Source organism: Thalia democratica, chromosome 2, assembly GCF_965202585.1.
Source record: "Thalia democratica chromosome 2, ktThaDemo2.hap1.1, whole genome shotgun sequence".
NCBI classification, from domain to species: domain Eukaryota; kingdom Metazoa; phylum Chordata; class Thaliacea; order Salpida; family Salpidae; genus Thalia; species Thalia democratica.
Window position 1 is genome coordinate 55907135 of NC_139166.1, and position 19339 is coordinate 55926473.

The following is a 19339-nucleotide window of genomic DNA, read 5'->3' on the forward strand; positions in this document are numbered from 1 at the left end:
TCTATTTTAAAGTTCAACTGTAAGGTTTGACATATCAAATAAAAATAAATAATATCAAAACACAAAATCTCATTTACTGATACATAAAACAACAGTTATATTTGTTTAAGTTTAAATATTGTTTTGTTAAAATAACTTTAGTTTTTTAATGTGGAAATGTCCCAAACTGTTTTACATTGTGTGATATATTTCGTTGAAATTTTGACCAAATATATACATGCTAACCTACACTTGATGAAAATGTCACTGAAGTCATTTAAACTTTTGGTTTAGTTCAACAACCAAGTAATGGTATGTTTAATACAGACAAATAACTTAATAAATACAAAAAGTAGTAGTCTTTTTGTACATTAAGGTGATAACAACTTTATATTAGAAAGTTATCACAAAAAATGTCATATGTTGTAGAACATTTTCCCCTTATCCTTTCAAGTTATTTGAATCTTAAATTTACACTATATATTTTTACTCAGAAGTTGATATTGAAGTACTAATTTTGTTTTTGTTTTACATGTGCTGCGTTTAAAAATTTAATTTTTTTTCCAAGTATATTTTTAAATTTACTAGTTATATGTTAAGGTCATAGGGGGGTCTAATATTAGATACATTAGCCCATATTCTTTAACAAGTACATGCTATAAAATGATTTTTGTTGAAGATTAAAATTCTTGTACATTTTTTACTTGTAATCAGTTTTGTAAAAAGTATTTAATTCTAAATTTTAAAAGATTTTTTTTTTGCAAAATATTGTATTAGAATTTATGTAGTTTTCCAAAAAAAAAATCCTTTTAAGTTTTTAAAGCAATCAACTTTTATTTGGGAAGTGTTCTTTGCATTACTATAACCAATAAAAAAATTATAATTAAAATAACATCAAAAAAAAACTATACTTAGTCAAATATTTTTTTGTTTGTGTCTACAACTTGTTCAATTTTTTGAATAGTTTAGAATAAGTAAGTTTAAAAATGATTGCTCAAAAGCTCTTGAAAAAATGATTCAAGACAAATATATCTCTTTATATGTTTAATTTCTGTTTTTTGATAACAACTTGATAGAATCTTTGAACTCTTATATCTCAAAAAATACTATGAGTTTTTAAAAATTTAAGAACTATTGGTGGCTTGGTTATTACTGTAAAATTAAAATTAACTTTAAAAATGAACTACTTTCTTCCGGGTAGGTGTCAAATATGCACAAAGGGAAACTTTTGCATCAAGAAACTTTTGCAAAAAAGATTTTTTTTTGCACAAAGGGACTTTTAAACTTGTTTAATTTTTTAATTAAATTTTTTATTTTTAAATTTAAGTTTTTTTTAATTAATTTTTTTATTTTTTACTATCACTGTTACTATTAAACCTTACCCTTGGTTGGTAACTTTTTTTTGGTTTTTTATTAATTTAATTGTTATTTTTTTAATAGCCTTTTTTTTATAAATTTTCACTATCACTGTTACCCCTAACCTTTACCCACGTTCGTTAACTTTTTTTTAGTTTTTTATCAATTCATTTTTTAATTTTTTCTTTGTTTTTTTACTATTGGTTTTATATATTTTCTTTAACTCTCGTGCAAAAATGACCCTTCGTACAAAAATGTCTTTGTGTATATTTTACCTGTCCCTGTTCGTTCTATAGTCTTTAGATAAATTAGTTAATGGTGTAAATTTCTTGTACATGTTTTTGCATAGTATTAGTAAAATAGAACAGAGTGTTTGTATTTTCAGATTGTTTTTCAAATTACATTTATAAAGCAATTATGTCTGATATTGAAGGAAGCACTGTAGATGAAATTTCTTCTGTATCAGTGAGTTAATATTTAAATAAATAAGTGATTTAAAACATATTATTTTATAGCTAAAGCTATAAATATTTTCAAAAATTGCCTCTTTAAAAGTTTAAAATAAAAAATGTTGTTGTTTGCTTATTTCTTTAAATAACATTTTTTTAGAAACTAATTTAAAAAACAAGATTGTGACTATAGTTTTCAATAATATCATTATTGTTATATATTTTTGGACAGTTGTATTATATTTTTGAAATAATTATAATAAATTAAAGTAATGCACTTAGTTAGGTAGACTATTCATTGTTCACAAAAGTAATCTTGGAAAAATATATAAAATAGCTTTGTTTTTGTTTTTAATTAAGTAATCTAATAAATTTAAGTATAGCTATACATTTTATTTTATAATCAGGAAACCATTTTGAAATAATAGTTTGTACCTTGCCAAGAAAGAACATTTTATTTCTGCTGCCTAAATTTCATGTATTGATTTATAATTAAAAGAACTTAAGCAGTTTATTTCAGGGCTTAAACTTTAATTTTTTTTCCTTTACATAAACTTTCTCAAACAAAAAGGTTTTAAGAATGTAAGCAAATTTCAGTAGGCATCAATAATGCATACATTTTGAAGTACAATGTTTTAGTATCTACATGGTGAATTTTATAAGTTGCGTAAAATTATTAGGGTACTGAACACAATGGTTCTGATGCTGACAGTGGCACCAGACCTGAGACTCCTCAAAACGAAGAACCAGAGGTAATTATAAATTTAGCTTTTATGTTAATAGAATATAACCAGTCATTCAATGTTTGTATTATCAACCGTGGTGTTAACTACACTGAACTGAAGAGCTTACATGTTTCATATAAGTAGTGTTTGTGCTTTCAAAAGTATTAAATTTAACAATTTTAAGTCCTTAGTGAACATCCAAAGACAACAATTAAAAAATACTTACAATTTATTCAAAAATATTGTTACTTGTTGAAATGTTAGTTTCAAAAAAATACTAAATGTTGAAGAAGTATAAATGGCTCATTTTTACTATTGTCTCTTGTTTATCGTGTTTGTTTTGTAGGAAACTGATGTAGGCAAGAGGTTTGATTTTCTGTTGAAGCAGACGGAGCTCTTCACCAATTCCATTGACACGACTAGGAACAAAGGGTCAAGCGGATCTCCACTCAAGATCAAGCAAAAAGATGCTAAGAAAGGTGAATCAAGCAAAGCCACTGACAGCAATGCTAAAGAGTAAGTCTTAGATATCAAGTGTTCTTTGATTTTTAATTTTGATGTTTCTAAGGTAATGTAAAACTAATTTTTAAGTTAGTTTAATATAATTTTGTTATTGTTATGAAATGTTCTAAGTAAGATTGCCTGATTATTCTTGAATGTTAACGTTGTAGTTTAAACTACTGCACTCTTAAAAATACTACAAACTTTAAGCAAACTGCAATGTTTTGAAAAAAAACAACTTTAAATAGTGCCACTTTACCTGGTTAAAATTACTTTTTTTTGTTAGAAGTATAATAACAAAAAATATTTTTCTTGGTTCTGGTTGTTAAAGTAGTTTTCATTTTAGAATCAAGTTTTTGATTATATTAAATTTGTTTTCAAAGCAGAGCCGTTACAAATGAAGATTTATTAAACAAATCTATCTTTTTTAAATTTAATACTTTTCTGTATTTAATTAATCAATACTTAACAAAAAAAATTGTAGTATAGCAATCCACACCATAAGGATTTTTTGAAATTACAAAAACTTAAGTTGTGGCAACTCACTAATACTATTTATTTAGCATGACTTTGTAAATAATGAAATAGCAAATATATATTTGCTGCTGCTTGTAATATTATGGCACAAATAGTAGTAATTAGTGTTCATAATGTTTATTTATCATTACAGCACGAGGCACAGAAGGACGGAGAGAGATGAGGACGAAGAGCTGATAAATGACGCTCAGAAGACGGCAGGTCAGACGATCAGGTTCGAAAAATCTCCCCACTACATCAAGTTTGGAACCATGAGGGATTACCAGGTTGATTACTATATTTATATAGTTAGATTATCAAGACTTTAACAACTGCTTTTCGTGCAATCTACGATGTTTCACTGTAAAAACATTATTTTAAGACATAAGTTAGTTTTAATCTTGACATATTTTTTTTTACCTCTATAAGTGTTAAAAACTGTGATTACTTGAGATTGTCATTCATTGAATAAAAAAGAGTTCAGCAGGTGATAAAGACTGTTTGCAGGCAAAACATTCGTTCGATTTATTTTATTAAACATTTGCTTTGTAACAAAAGGGTGTGCTTAATTATGTTGAAGTACCTACTGTTAAAAGACTTATATCTAATTTAAACAGATCCGTGGATTGAACTGGATGATTTCTTTGTACGAGAACGGGCTAAGTGGTATTCTTGCTGATGAAATGGTTTGTTTTGTCTTTATTTATTTTGTTTGTGTATCATGTAAAATATTTTAATTTTATCAAGTTCTGATCATTAGTCAAAAATTGAAATGTTAAGTTGTAAAAGTTGAGTTGTTGTTTTTAAACATAGTTTTCAATATAGTAAGTGGATCATTATAGATTAAGTAAAGTTGTCTAGAAATTTTTGCCAAAGTTTATAATAGTTGATATTCTGCCATAGTGTGAATAAATGTATAGTTTTGCTCTAACTGTAAAATATGTATCTACTTCTGTCATTCAATACATATTTATTACTTCTTCAAGTAGCTTATTCTTTAAATGACGAAAATTTCGAATAAAAAAGTTATCATATAGTAAAGTTTTACTAAGCTTAAAATACATTAATATATTATATATAAAAAGTATAGAAAATAAAGCTTTTAATTAGTTTGATATCAAAGTGTTGCAAGATTTTTAAATTTCAGTTTGCTAATAAAACCTCTATTATAAACATAAACACTCACAACAAGTTGTTTCTAGGGTCTGGGTAAAACCCTTCAGACCATTTCCCTGTTGGGTTTCATGAAGCACTACAAGAACAAGCCTGGTCCGCACGTGGTCCTCGTGCCCAAATCGACCATTAGCAATTGGAGGATGGAGTTCAACAAGTGGTGTCCCAGCGTGAAGTTGTGCGTCCTGATTGGTACCAAGGACCAGAGGGTTGGTTGATTGCTCCCCGTGTATAATATAGGAGCTTTTTTAGAATGTATGATAAAGAAATATTTTTGTTGACAGTTATTGCTTCAGTTTTTTTTCGGACTAATGTTTTTTAAAGCTTTTTAGCACAAAATGTTTATTTGATTATACAGTAAGTTATGCTTTTTTCTATAAGTCGAATTACAATTATTACACTTTTATCACAGGGAGAATAATGATATATTACTGTTTTTTTCTACAGTTTTTAATTTATTTAAAAATAGTTATACTTTTGCTTTTTCAAGACTATTTCTAGTTTTGTTAGTACTGAGCGTTTCTTTTAGATTAATCAAGGAGTGATTTTCAGTGCAGCTTTCTCATTTTGTAACTTTTTCAACCAATCAACAGGCTGACATAATAGCAAATGAGATGATGCCGGGGGATTGGGACGTGTGCATCACCTCGTTCGAGTGCATAATCATCGAGAAGGCCGCCTTCAAAAAGTTCAAGTGGAAGTTCATCGTCATCGACGAAGCTCACCGCATCAAAAACGAAAAGTCCAAGGTTATTTGAATTTAACAAAAAACGTTTTTTGTAGACAAAAAAACAACTGTCATTGTTCGTCTTTGATGCCAATATAGATCTTCAAAATAAGCATTAATTTGTTTTTTGTTTTCCTTTAAACATTTTTTTTTGAATTAAAACTTGTATTATTTTTATATAATTTACTAACTAGTCAAATTAGTTGCTCATCAAGACATAATTGTAGTAAGTAGAAAACTCTAAACGTATGTTTAAAGCCGATGCACTAGCATTAGGCTAACTGAAATTACTTGCGCATGTAACAACTAAATCTTTCTTTCAAACTTACAAGCTTTCGAAAACTCACAGCTGTCGAAAATCCTGCGCGAACTCTCGTCGAAGAACAGGCTCCTGCTGACGGGGACTCCCCTGCAGAACAACCTGCACGAGCTGTGGGCCCTCCTCAACTACCTGCTGCCCGACGTGTTCAGCTCGTCGGAAGTATGAACGTTCACATTTGTATTGCTGTTGTATAACGCTTTCAAAATATTTGTTTTTACTAAAGTTATTCCAAGTGAATAAAATTTTATTTTAGGGTGTCAAAGATATTTTTTTCAATGTTTATTTATTAAGTTAGTTTGCAAACTCTTAAAAACACAAAACCTAACTATTTAAAACAGTTTCTACCAGAAAAGACTTACATAAATGACACTTGAGGCTAATAAGCTTTTATTTAGCTCACCATTAGTGAATTGTATTGAATTTTATAATATAATCTCAACAGGATTTCGATTCGTGGTTTGACACATCAAAACTGCAAGATGAGCAGCTTGTAACAAGACTGCACAATGTAAGTTTTTCTTTAAATAATTATAAAGTACATTTAAAGTTTTAAGTTGGCAAGCAAGATTTTGAATATAGTGCTGAAATAAGTAAATAATTAAGTAGTAAGTGATTTTTTTTTCTAATAAACTTTAAAGTTTGCTTCATACATTAAATTTTACATAGTCTTTTGTTTGATTTTTAAATTATTTCATTAACAAACACACTTTCAACAATGTTTGAAATTGATTCAAAGTTGTAAACCTTGTAGGTGTTGAGACCGTTCCTGCTGAGAAGGCTGAAGGCGGACGTCGAACACTCGCTCCTGCCCAAGAAGGAAACTAAAATTTACACTGGCTTGAGCAAAATGCAGAGAGAATGGTCAGTTATTATAATGTGTTAGATTATTAAAGATATTAAAGTTAGGCCTGCTTGTTTATCCTACTAATTTTAAAACTATTATGAAATTTTTAAATATTATATTTTCTAAAATAAGGTATATGGATTTACCTTGTTGAATCAAACTTAATTAAAATTTATAAATGACGTATTAACCTATATTGTCATTTTTTACTTTATGAATTTGGTCGTAAAAAAGCTACTGCTTGTTATCATCGAATATATTGTTTTAAACTGTAATGCAGGGTTGCCACTTTACCTGGAAACCTGGAAAAACCTTGAAAAACCTGGAATTCGACAATTTAGGCAAAAATAACCTGAAAAAACCTGGAATTTGAGAAATTTTGAAAAAGACATGGAAAAACCTAGAAATTTGATCATAAAACCTGGAAAAACCTGATATTTTTAATAGTTTTAACATTATCAGTAGTAAAATTTCGATTTGACACAAAAAATCTATCATACAGATAAGATTTTTTTGTAATCATCAAAATTTAATTTATTAAAAAACACAATTAAAGTAACTTCACAGTATCTTTTCTATGTTTTTACACTATTTAATACAGTTTCTTATATAGATAATAAACTTAAAACTAAAAATAAACCCAAAAATGTGTACTTTTAAAAACCTGGAAGAAATTTGGAAAACCTGGAAAAAAATTTGAAAAAACGAGTGGCAACCCTGTGTAATGTCAACCATAAGTTTCTAAAAATGTTAAATGTCTGTTTTCATAAAGCTTCTGAACAAATAGATTTTTTAAACCAACACACAACAGCTTAAGGTACACGAAGATCATCATTGTATACTTATAACGATGATAACCATTCCTTATGTATCAGAATTTTAAACAAAAATACCACATCTAAACTATTTCCATAAAGACTTTCCTTACTAAAACACACACAAATATCAAAGGTACACTAAGATCCTAATGAAGGACATCGACATCATCAACGCGGCGGGGAAGACCAACCGCGTCAGGCTGCTGAACCTGCTGATGCAGCTGAGGAAGAACTGCAACCACCCGTACCTGTTCGACGGAGCGGAACCCGGTCCCCCGTACACCACCGGCGAGCACTTGATACTCAACAGCGGCAAGCTGACGGTGCTCGACAAGCTGCTGCCCAAGCTGCAGGAAAACGGTTTGTTTTGTTGGAGTGTTTTGTGTGAAAGTAAGTGTTTGTGAAATAGGGTTGTGGCACTCATTGAGAAAAACTCAAGCTACTTTGATTTTTTTTCTGGAATTTCATGCTCCTTTGGATAAATCTCCTTATTTACAGGCTGTTTTTTTTTGCTTAAAGAGTTTTGTTTTTGAAAATCTTAACAATATTAGGTCCTGTTGTTGTTATTTTGGTAATTATAGGTATTTAAACTTGATTAAAAGTAATTATTTTCAGATTATGGCTCATATAAGTTTTTTTTTCAGTTTTATTAATTACCTCAGGCCGATTTAGCCTTGATGTATTTCAGGCAAGTTTTTATCATTCGGGCTGTTTTGCCTCAAAGAGTGGCAAGCCTGATCTAGTAAACAAATATAGCAGATGGTTTTTTTTGTTGTAATAGATTGCAATTAACCATTTAAAAAGCATATAAGTAGGGTACTTCTAGTCGTTACATCCAAGTATCGAAAACCTTTTTTTGTATAGTTATTTCAAGTAAAATAGTATATAGTTTATTTTGGAATCTAAGTGTAAGTGCTTTTCATGTGTTTATTGTTTTCAACAACAGGCGACAGGGTGCTGATATTCAGTCAGATGACCCGGCTGTTGGACATATTGGAGGATTATTGCATGTACAGAGGGTACAACCACTGCAGATTGGACGGTCAGACCAAGCACGAGGATAGGCAGAGACAAATCAACGAGTTCAACGCGCCAAGTACGATAATTTGTTGTGACCAACTGTATGTATGTAGTTCGTATTGTGTTACCATATGACTGACATGAGTTTATAATTTGCCATTAAAAATCAAATTTTGTTCACTGTTCTTATTGATGTATGGCTAACATGAGTTTGTTATTGCAACAGCTCATTTTATACTTCCGTGACTGCTCAGTTGAATTTGAATTTTCATTTATTTTTTTATGCACAAATATTAAGTGAAACACATAAAAAGTGAAACCAAGTTTAATCAGATAAGGTCTACATTAAAATCAACTTAAATTAACGTTATTAAACTTTTAAATATTAGTTTAAGACTTACACCACATCCATGAAACTTTGAATCACCAGTAGACAAAACAAGTTATCTAAATTCATCGACTTTCTTTGCTCTATATTTTCTTTTAACTTACTTGCAATTAACTTACTTGCTGTAACAACTTTGTAATAAAAATAAAAAGTTCAACAAACAAATTGAGCAGACAGCGACAAGTTCGTGTTTCTTCTGTCGACGAGGGCCGGAGGTCTCGGCATCAACCTGATGACTGCCAACATTGTTGTGTTGTACGACAGCGACTGGAACCCCCAAGTCGATATGCAGGCCATGGTAATTTGATTGTTTATTGTTAAGTTCAACGTTGATAATAACTCGCTGAAAGTTTAATTAAAACGAAGCTACCTGCTTTTAAGTATCGACTTTGAATTAGAAAAATTGTATGCAGGCCATGGTTTGTAGTTTGATTTTGTTTTGTTAGAAAAGAGAGCAAAATACTAAAAGTAGAATAATGTGTACTTAAAATATAGCTAAAACTTCTGCTACGTTGCAGTCGTAAATCTGTTAATATTGATTAACAGAAAATTTCTAAAAAATTAGAACTTTAAAAGTATATCAGACTTGTCTCTTAATTTATTACCTGAAACAAAAATTTTAGCTTAGTTGTTTTTTATTTATTAAGTCTTTAGTTTAGCTTTAGTATAATGTGTCAATTTAAAAAACAAATACATTTTTCTTTTTAGAGCAATTTGTTATAAAAAAAAAATTCACTTTCAAACTACTAATTAACAAGTTTTACCCAAAAGTATCAAAAAAGTAGATATAAAACGTTGATATTAAAAGTAAACAATTGTATAACAGACCAGAGCTCAAAGTTTTAGTTTTTAATTTAAAAAAGTGTATTTAGCATATTGCTGCTTTTTTTTTCAACTTATTTATACAAATTTTCTCTATCAAACTACTTCTAACAAAATTATACGAAAGTTATAACACATCGATGATATTGGTTCTGTCCTCCTGTTTTCAAGTATTACTTAAAACTTTTCACAATCAATGCTGGTTGTAACAAAATTATCAGCAAATTTGAACAACAGGAATTTTTGAGCAGTTTTTGTATATAATTTTTTACTGAAAAAGTCAACTGAGCAGTTGCGTCACATAACAGGACAGGGCGCACAGGATAGGGCAGAAGAAGCAGGTGAAGGTGTTCAGGATGATCACGGAGAACACGGTGGAGGAGAGGATCATCGAGAGGGCGGAGATGAAGCTTCAGCTCGACAACATCGTCATTCAGCAAGGTATCGGTTCATACAAATTTTTAAGATTAATACATTACTATTGTTTTGTCGTACAAAATAGTGTTTTTGTACATAAAGACGTCAAATTATTGCGTAGTGTTTAGACAAATATAATCGCACTAGTTTTTAATTGATCGAACTACATAAAAATAGCATTTTTACCAATGAAGAGTTCAGATTAGTATACTATTAAATGTAAAAAAAATAATTAATCTATTTATAAACTTGTTATGTTTTATCAACACTAGCTTAGAGATTGAAGTCTTTCAATCTAATATTATTAAAAGTCTCGCGCGAGTAATACTTGGGCTAAAGTAGTAAAAAGTGCAATAATATTTAACTGTCACAGTAATTGTTTCACATGTTAATAACACCATCAATAAATCTGTGTTATGACGTCACACGCAGGCAGGCTGATGGACAACCAGAACAAGCTGTCGAAGGACGACATGCTGCAGATGATCCGTCACGGGGCGAACCACGTGTTCGCGTCGAAGGAGTCCGAAATCACCGACGACGACATCGACGAGATACTCAGGCAGGGAGAGCAGAAAGTTTGTTTTTATATTTGCGAACAAGAAGTTTATCAACGTTGGTAACCGGTTTAGTAAGGAAAAAGTTGAGAACTGTTTTTGTTGAAGATAGTAAATTTTGTATTGATTAAATTAACTGGTTGAAAAATCACCTAAACAATATAGATCTAAAGTATTAGCAGCATGAAATTTTTGTAACTTATTTGAAATCATATATTTCATATTAATATTAAAAAAATATATTCCAGTTATTAGTCAGGTTTTTATTGATTACTTATTTAAAAAAAACTAAGCAACTTAAATAATTTTTCTGGTGTTCAAACAATTAAGCAACTCAAATAAACAAGTTTATCAAATTCTGTCTTGTTTAAATTTTTATCTTAAAAGAGCTGAACTTGTATTACTTTTGCTAAGTAACGAATTTTATCTAAAGTAAAAAATACATTAAAAGTTATACTTAAGCTCTTATTGGAAATAAGACATTGAAAACAAAACTTTATACTTGTAAATCATCTCATATATATATAATTAAGACTTTTCCTAATTATTTAATTTAAAAATTACAGACGGCGGAATTGCAAGAAAAAATGTCGAGTTTGGGTGAAGATAAATTGAAGACTTTCTCCTTGGATCACGAGCCTTACTCTGTGTACAATTTTGAAGGAAAAGATTGGAAATCCAAAAATAAAGACGTGTGTTTTTATTTTACATAATTATCAAACAATACTTATTATATAACAAATCAGGTGTACTCATTCCAACGAGTTTATAATGTATTTTGAGGCAGTAATAACATTACAACTGCCGTTCGTTTTTAAATATACACATAGAATAACTTTGAAGCAGTATATTTCACAGTGTCAAAAGATTTTTCCATGCACCAGATGCTATTTGCCCTACCTTGTCTTGTTTTTTACTAAATTTAACTTCAGAACGTACTTTTAAACTTTTTTGATAAAATAAATATTCAAGTTAAATAGAACAAAAGCGATCAAGTTGTTATTAAACTTTTGAATAAACTGCTACGACGCCATACAGGGTATGCTTTCGTGGATCGAGCCTCCGAAGAGAGAAAGGAAAGCGAACTATGCTGTTGATCAGTATTACAGAGAGGCCATGAGGACGAACGAACCTAAAGTGTCCAAGGTAGTTGTTAAAAATTGTCATACAAATTTATTTTTTTGTTAAGTTTTGATCAACAGAACCAAGGAGTAGTAGAAGGATAACAGTGTTAGAAAAGTCTTTAATTTTTATTTTAAGATCTTCATGAAAATAATTATTCATTAACTAATATGGACTCCAATGTTTGAAATCATTTTTTATTTGTACTCCAAAGCAAGATAAATCATTTAAGGCTCCAAGACCACCGAAGCAGCCAGCAGTTCAAGATTTTCAATTTTACCCGCCGGAACTTTTCGCAATTCTCGACAAAGAAATATTGTACTTCAGGCAAACTATCAAGTATCAGGTAAGAAATATTGTCATCATTAAGTTTTAATAAATAATTTTTTTATTGGAATGTGTTCACCAAGTTAGTTAAATACGCGTTCATTTATTTCGTTAAAGTAAGTAATTTTTAAAATTTTATTAAGTTAATATTTTTAGAAAATATAACTGGATAAAATGTAAATAATTATTATGACGTCATAGGTGCCACAAAACGAGGAAGATTGGGAGGAAAAACAGAAGAAGATTGATGAGGCTCAGCCGCTGACGGAAGAAGAAGTTCAGGAGAAAGAGCAGCTGCTGCAGAAAGTGTGTGACGTCATAATAACATTTTTTAATAGTATTAGAAAATATTTTTTTTTATATTGGTGATAAAGATTTTCTTAAATAAGATTTTAACATTTGTATAATTAAAAAAAAGTTGAATGTATGTTTCTTAAACAAAGATGTTGAGAAATATCTTAAAGTAAAATAAAATTTGTAAATAGCATATTTATTAACTCACTTTGTAAATTAATTTGTTTTAATTGAGGAATAACTTATCAAAGTAGAAATAAAACTTTTACCAGCAATTATTTTAATTATTAAGTAAAATATAATTGTACGAAGCTGTATAAAAATTCTTTGAAAAAAGAAGCTAAAGTATTTATTTTAAGTATCAGACACTAGTTTTGTTGTTTCACTTTATTTGTATCTTGACGTTTCGCTGCTCATCAGGTACAATAAAAATCTGAAAAACTAAAAACCGAGCGATGAAATAAAAATAAAACATGGGTTAGCATTAATATTTTGACAAATTAAGTTGGGTAGTACACATTAACTTAAGTAATTTTAATTGAGAAAAAACTAATTCAATGTTAGTTTCTACAAATTAAACAACTGTTTTATAAATGGAAAGCTTTAGAGTATATCTCTTTCAATTAAGCTTTAGAATATGTAAATCTTATGATTTGGATTCCTTTTCGTAAATAGTTAGTAAGTTGTGTACAGCTAGAGCAGGGTTTTTTCTTGTGGCCATGACAGAGTTCAGGGGTCCACCAGCAACAAAGGGAGCATGAGCGGTAAATGAGCCATTAGGGGAGCAATTTGAAACTTACACTAGATATTCTGGAGTTGATGATAAAGAGCAAAAAAAAAAGGTCTCAGGTGTTTTTAATGGTAGTTTGATTAATATTGTTGAAGAGAGTCATAGTTTTTTTAATTTCTTCAAAGGGGCCACTTGAGAAATAGTTTAGGAAACCCTGAGCTAGAGGGTCTCTTCTTGTTAGGTTTGGAGAAAGGTCTTCTACGCTCGTAAGATCTGTTCTTGAAAGGTTTTAGTGTTGAGCCAGTATATGTTCTCCGATGAAACGGTTGATTCGTATATCACACTTTTCATTTATTGTTAACCTGATGTTGTTTTTTTTGTTTTTGCAGTTACAGAGGTCTGAGTCTGTGGGCGGCTTCTCGAGTAACTTTTTATTGCGGCCGCAGATAATTGCATGATGTTTTTAAGCATTAGACATTGTTACAAAAAAATTTTTTTTTTGCTTAATTATTATTTATGACATGTGTAGGTTTTGTGTTGAAACAGTTTAGTTAAATTGTTTTTTCAAAACCATCTACTTGTAAATCGTTACTTTTTTTTGTAGATGTTTAGCTTTATTTTATATTAATTAAATATTGAAAAAATTCTTTAAATACATATTTTCACTCAACAGAAAACTAAAAATAAATTTAAAAACATCCAAAACCTAAAAATCAAGCAAAGATTTACCAATTAATTATTTTACAGGGTTTAACAAATTGGAACAAGCGTGACTTCAATGCGTTTGTGAAAGCAAACGAAAAATACGGAAGAGATGAAATAAAGTTGATATCAAATGAGGTTAAACATATTTGTTTAAAAATTTCGAATTTTAAAGTGCATTAAGTTATTTAAAAGCTTTAAAGCTAGCTCGTTTAAGTGAATATGTTTGCTTTATACAACAACTTTATTTATTTACCCAATTTTAAATTAAATTAGATTGTAATGCATGTGCTTTTAGTCAATAAAAATATATCAATGAAAAATTTTTGCAGTAAAGTTTTAATCAAGATTACTACAAAAAAAGTTCTGTTACAAATAATAATGTAACACATATTTTAATTTTCAGGAACAATATTGTGCTTTTATTGAAAAGACAGTGATTAGCACAACGATAAAAATAATTTCTAAACTTAAATCACTTTTTACTAAATCGTTAAACTACATTTACAAAGTAGTGCCTTAGTTTAAACAACTACTCATTTAATTTAAAGGTACTGAAATCTTTTTTTTTAACATTTACCAATGTACTTAGTTCCAGTACAACACTTTTGATCAATAATTATCGAAACCTTTCAAAACATACTGCCATTAGTAAAAAATAAACAAGCGTTCATTAATTTTTAAACTGAGATAAGAAATCTACTTTTTTCAAATATACTTTTTTCAACACTCAGAACGAAGATAGAAACCCTGGTGAGGCGATCTGATACTTAAGTTCTAACAAACTCACTTTTATTTAATCATTTAGCTTTTAAGTAGTTGTGTCCTTAATGAAAGGTTTATCAATTAAGTATTGAGTTGAAAATATTCAACCCGAATATATTTTATTAAACCTCTACTTTACAGATCGAAAAAAAAAACCTTCGACTAAAACAAATTTAAGCCTAAATGATTTATTCAAAGTTAAAAAACATTCGTTAAATTTTTTAAACCGCTGAGAAGTGAAGTTTTTTTTTAACACTCAGATAACAACGACATGCAGTTAGCAATAAAATCAGAATGAAACCTCGTTGAATGAACCGTACTATATTAAAATTCTAAAATTCTTAAACTAAACATTTAGTTTGATCCAAACCTGAAAATATTTTTCAACACAAAACTTTCCATTTTACCGTTCAAAACGTGCCACCTTGAGTAGCTACTAAACAAACAGCCGTTGATGAAGAAACAATTTCAACAGATCGAAGGGAAAACGCCGGAAGAGGTGGTGGAGTACTCGTGCGTGTTCTGGGAGAGGTGCCGTGAGCTGCAAGACATCGAGAGGATCATGTCGCAGATCGAGAAGGGGGAGGCGAAGATACTGAGGAAGGTCGCCGTCAGGAAGGCGTTGGATGCCAAGGTTGGTGGAAGTGTTAAATAAGCTGTGTTTGATTGTGAAAAAGGAAACTTGAAGAGCTGGGACTCGCTTGTTTTTAAGACTAATAGAATTAATTATTAAACGTGCGAATAAATGTTTTTTGAGTTTTTTAACAAACAAATTAAATGCGGAAAAATATTTAAAAGTCTATAATTGTTACATCCTGTTTCAATTTTTTGCATGAAATATTTATTAATTTTAATATCAATCAAATTAGATTTGTATACTAAACAAACAAATTCACCCATCACGTGGCCAGATACAGGACGCCGTCCCACCGACTTCGATATTTTGCATAACAAATGTTCAACAAAAAAAGCTAATTGTCAAACAAACAAATTCATCCGCCAGGTGGCCAGGTACAGGGCGCCGTTCCACCAGCTGCGCGTGCAGTACGGCACGAACAAGGGCAAGAACTACACGGAGGAGGAGGACCGGTTCCTGGTGTGCATGCTCAACAAGCTGGGCTTGGACAAGGAGAACGTGTACGACGAGCTGAGGAGCCGGGTGAGGAAGGCGCCGCAGTTCAGGTTCGACTGGTTCCTCAAGTCCAGGACTTCGCTGGTGAGTTTGTTTTGTATGAGTAATGGGAGAAAAGTTATAAGTTGTTTTATAGATGACAATTTTATTTTCATTACTAAACAGTCCTATCGTTAAATTTACTTGCTGCTGTTTGACAACAAGTTGTTTGTTTTTTTTATTTAATAAAACTGTATTCCAATAGAAGAAATAGAAATAAGTTATTAAAGCTAGGGCTGAAAACATCAGTTCATAAGTTAGTTTTTACCCATTTATTATCGCGTGAACTACTTTGTTGTGTTTTACGAAAAGAAACGCGAGCTAAGCAGTTTCCATTCTGCCGTTGCTCACCTGCAGCCTCCAAGTCCATTTTTGTCTTTTATCCACTTGACGTGCTGGGAGACCTTCACCCAGTCCAGCGGCCTGGTGGACTGCTGACAATGCGAATAGTTGTAGTCGCTAGTCGACGCCGTATTGTCTCTCAGCTTGAAGAGCTCGCAACCGGAGTCACCTTCCCCGAAGTACCAAGCAGTTACGCCCCGACTCCTGTTCTTTCGTGATATTCCTTGGACCCGTATTCTTCCTTTTCTTCCTTAAAAAGCTCGTAAATTTTTTCTGCCACGTGTCCCGCGGGTGAATGGAATCGCGTTCGTCAAAACCTTTTTCCAAACTTTCTCGCCACTTCCCTAGGATGGTTTTTCGCCGCGTAATCACTTTCCATGTACATCAAACCGCAGGTAGAAAGCGGGCAGCTTCACTGATCTTCCCTCCGTTAGAACATGATCTTCTCCATGATCGTTGTTGCCGTATCCTGCAAATCTCACGTCGGTGAGGTCTTCGATTCTTTCATTTTGTCGAGGAAGTTTCGCCGGTATGAAAAATGCCATTCATCAGAGGCCTTCTCAGCTGGGACACCGCGATGTCAATGGCTTCAAAGTCGTACCCGTCGAATTCAACATTTTATCTATGTCGAAGCTGTCGTGTATCCTCCAGTGGCTCGTTGTCGTTGTGAAGCCCTCGGGAGGGGACGTCGGCTGATGTCACCCTTCCCACAGCCGCTCTATCACCTTCTTCATTCTCGTTGTGCGCGGCGGTCAGCACCCTGTTGTTGCTGACCGGCGTCCCGCTCGCGGTGAACCTCGGATCTTCGTCTTCCCTGTCAGTGCCTAGGCAGTATCTCGACCCGGTGCGGAAAGTCTTGGTACTCCGACGTATCGGTGGCACGAAGAAAAATCGAACAGAATGAAAACTGCAATTAGTCTGGCAACGATCATCATTGGAAATAAAGCTTAACAATGTTTTTATACTTTTTATATATTTTAAGGCTTTGTTTGAAACACCTCATACTCGAAAAAGTCATGTTGAGTTATATTGCTGGATATTAAACATATCGGACGTGCAGTGGTATTTTAATTGTTCGTTTTGTGTTGATTTTAGATAACAAGTAAAAAAAAAACAGTCCTTGGTAGGCCAAATCATTTCAATTTCTAACATTTCACAAAAATTTATTTACTATCTAAATTAATTTACTTAATTTTGACACAATGCTTATTCTGTGACCTTTTTTACTATATCTGGTGTAATTCCAAATCTCACTTAAGACTTTTACCTTAGAGTTTTTTTTTTCTTCATTTAAAATCCTAGAATATCTAAGCTTCAAAATTTGATTTAGCGGACCAGATTTACATGCTCGCGGGCCGCACATTGCCCACCCCTAGTATAAAAGAGTATTAACATTAACTTAATTGATTTTTTTATTGAATTGTTTTTTTGAATTTTGAAAAATAGCACATGATTAATTTGAGAGTTAAAAAGTAAGAAAAGAATAAAGAACAGTTTATAAAGAAAAGGTTTGACACATGAAGTAGAGTTATTAGGGATTTCATATTATAAAATTATATTTGCTTTTATCTGAGATGAAATGATTTAAGCTTTTGCTGTTGGTAAATTTAGTTATTATGTTAGTGTTGTTAATGAAGTTAAAAATGACGTTGTAGAATATAATGAGTTTTAATAACATTACTTTTATTTAAATTAAAAGTAAGAAGTTTTATAGATTCAAAACTTTAGCTGAAATCAAACATGTTTTTCAGTATTTATTGTTAGCACACATGTTTTTACAATTTTTCATAAAAAAAGTTCTTGTCCTTTGCTACAAACAAGCATATTATTTTTGTCAATTTATTAGAAAACCCATTTAAAAGGGTTTAGTTTTTGCTTACATTGAAAAGAAAATCAAGGAAATAATAACAAGAAAGTTATTAGACACAAATTATTTTATTTTCCATGCATTTGCACACTAATTGTTTTACTTTTGATGCGAAATGAAAATAATATAAGTTGTCTTTAGTTTATATCTGTAAAAAACTAAAATTCAGCTGCTTTTAAATATTAAAACGAAGGTCGAGTAAACGCAGATAACCAATGAAAAAACAATTTTTAATTTTCACAATTATAATTCCATTAATTTTATTAATAATATTTCCAGAGGAGCTATCAGAATATCCATGATAAAAGTTTGAATTTAGAAAGAAAATAAAAAAATGTTAAACCAATTAATAATCAAGTAAACATTTCCAACAGGAGCTTCAAAGGAGGTGCAACACGCTGATATCGCTGATTGAGAAGGAGAACCAGGAGTTGGATGCCAGCAAAGCGGGTAGAAAAAGTTTGGTGACCCCTCCGCACAAGAGGAAGATGCAGCAGGGTGAAGGGGAAGTCGCCAGCAAGAAGCAGATGTGATCGTGACGTCATAGTAACTGCTTTTTGTACTCGAATAGTGGTATTTACGGAAATTTCTAACATTTTGTTACATTTGTTGATGCTTAAGATAAATTGTGAGATTTTTTTGAAAGGGAGTAGTTTTGTAACTTTCTGTTTAAAAGTTTATTTGGTTGTTTGAGTCTTTTTATAGAACAATAATGGTAATAAATGATTTCACCTTTTTTATAATTTTTTATACTCAGAATTTTATCTTTCACATACATTCTTTAAATTTTGCCGTTGTTTTCAAAAGTTAGTTAGTTGTGAAATGTCGTAGTATATTTTGTACAAATAAAGTTTTTATAAATTTATGTTCTTTGTTTGTCAAACATAAAAGTGTATGAACAAGCATATAGCGACAACCCGAAAGAAATCATATGAATGAAATTAATAGATAAAAGTTAGGAAGTTGGTAAATAAGTAGGGATAGACTATATCTGCTGGTGTAAGTGAGTGAAAAGTATTTGTAGGTAAAAAATCATTTAAACCATTTTTTAGGATATTGAAACGTATTTGTACAATTCGTATCTGCTCCTTGAGGTAAAAACGGTTGAAAAATCCCATTACACAGCCAAAATGCTGTGAAATATTATACATTAAATATAATACACTAAATATTAGTATATTGTCTGTTTATACCTTTGCAAATTTCTATTAGATTCCCATAATCCATATCAACAAACAACTTTTAAAATTACAGAAAAATTGGATTCTAAATTATTGTAGCCAGAAGACTGGTTTAAACTGAAAACTTTGTTACTACCAACTGCTAATTATTTTAAGTTCTTCAATAGTTGCTATTTAAGGTAGTTACAAAAAAAGAAATATTTTAATCTTAAATGTACGGTAAT

At 30.7% G+C, this 19339-nt stretch overlaps 1 protein-coding gene across 1 annotated transcript; it reads left to right on the forward strand.

Annotated features, from left to right (window-relative positions):
- The first annotated feature begins 1724 nt into the window (after positions 1-1724).
- LOC145829728 (SWI/SNF-related matrix-associated actin-dependent regulator of chromatin subfamily A member 1-like) lies at positions 1725-18792 on the forward strand. Its single transcript, XM_082937596.1, has 23 exons — positions 1725-1800; positions 2465-2536; positions 2856-3025; positions 3681-3813; positions 4144-4212; positions 4729-4908; positions 5293-5448; positions 5776-5907; positions 6191-6256; positions 6500-6609; positions 7544-7770; positions 8357-8506; positions 8992-9116; positions 9949-10081; positions 10490-10635; positions 11181-11306; positions 11653-11760; positions 11969-12082; positions 12265-12369; positions 13835-13927; positions 15030-15188; positions 15558-15770; positions 18309-18792. Exons 1-23 carry the CDS (start codon positions 1753-1755, stop codon positions 18465-18467), a joined length of 2994 nt encoding a protein of 997 aa, XP_082793722.1. The 5' UTR covers positions 1725-1752; the 3' UTR covers positions 18468-18792.
- The last annotated feature ends 547 nt before the right edge of the window (positions 18793-19339 follow it).

Bases quoted from the DNA above. Each gene is read 5' to 3' on its own strand.
- LOC145829728 (XM_082937596.1), top strand. From the start codon at position 1,753: ATGTCTGATATTGAAGGAAGCACTGTAGATGAAATTTCTTCTGTATCA. The intron at 5,908-6,190 runs GTATGAACGTTC...TAATCTCAACAG, and splicing joins ACGTGTTCAGCTCGTCGGAA to GATTTCGATTCGTGGTTTGA. The intron at 10,636-11,180 runs GTTTGTTTTTAT...TAAAAATTACAG, and splicing joins TCAGGCAGGGAGAGCAGAAA to ACGGCGGAATTGCAAGAAAA.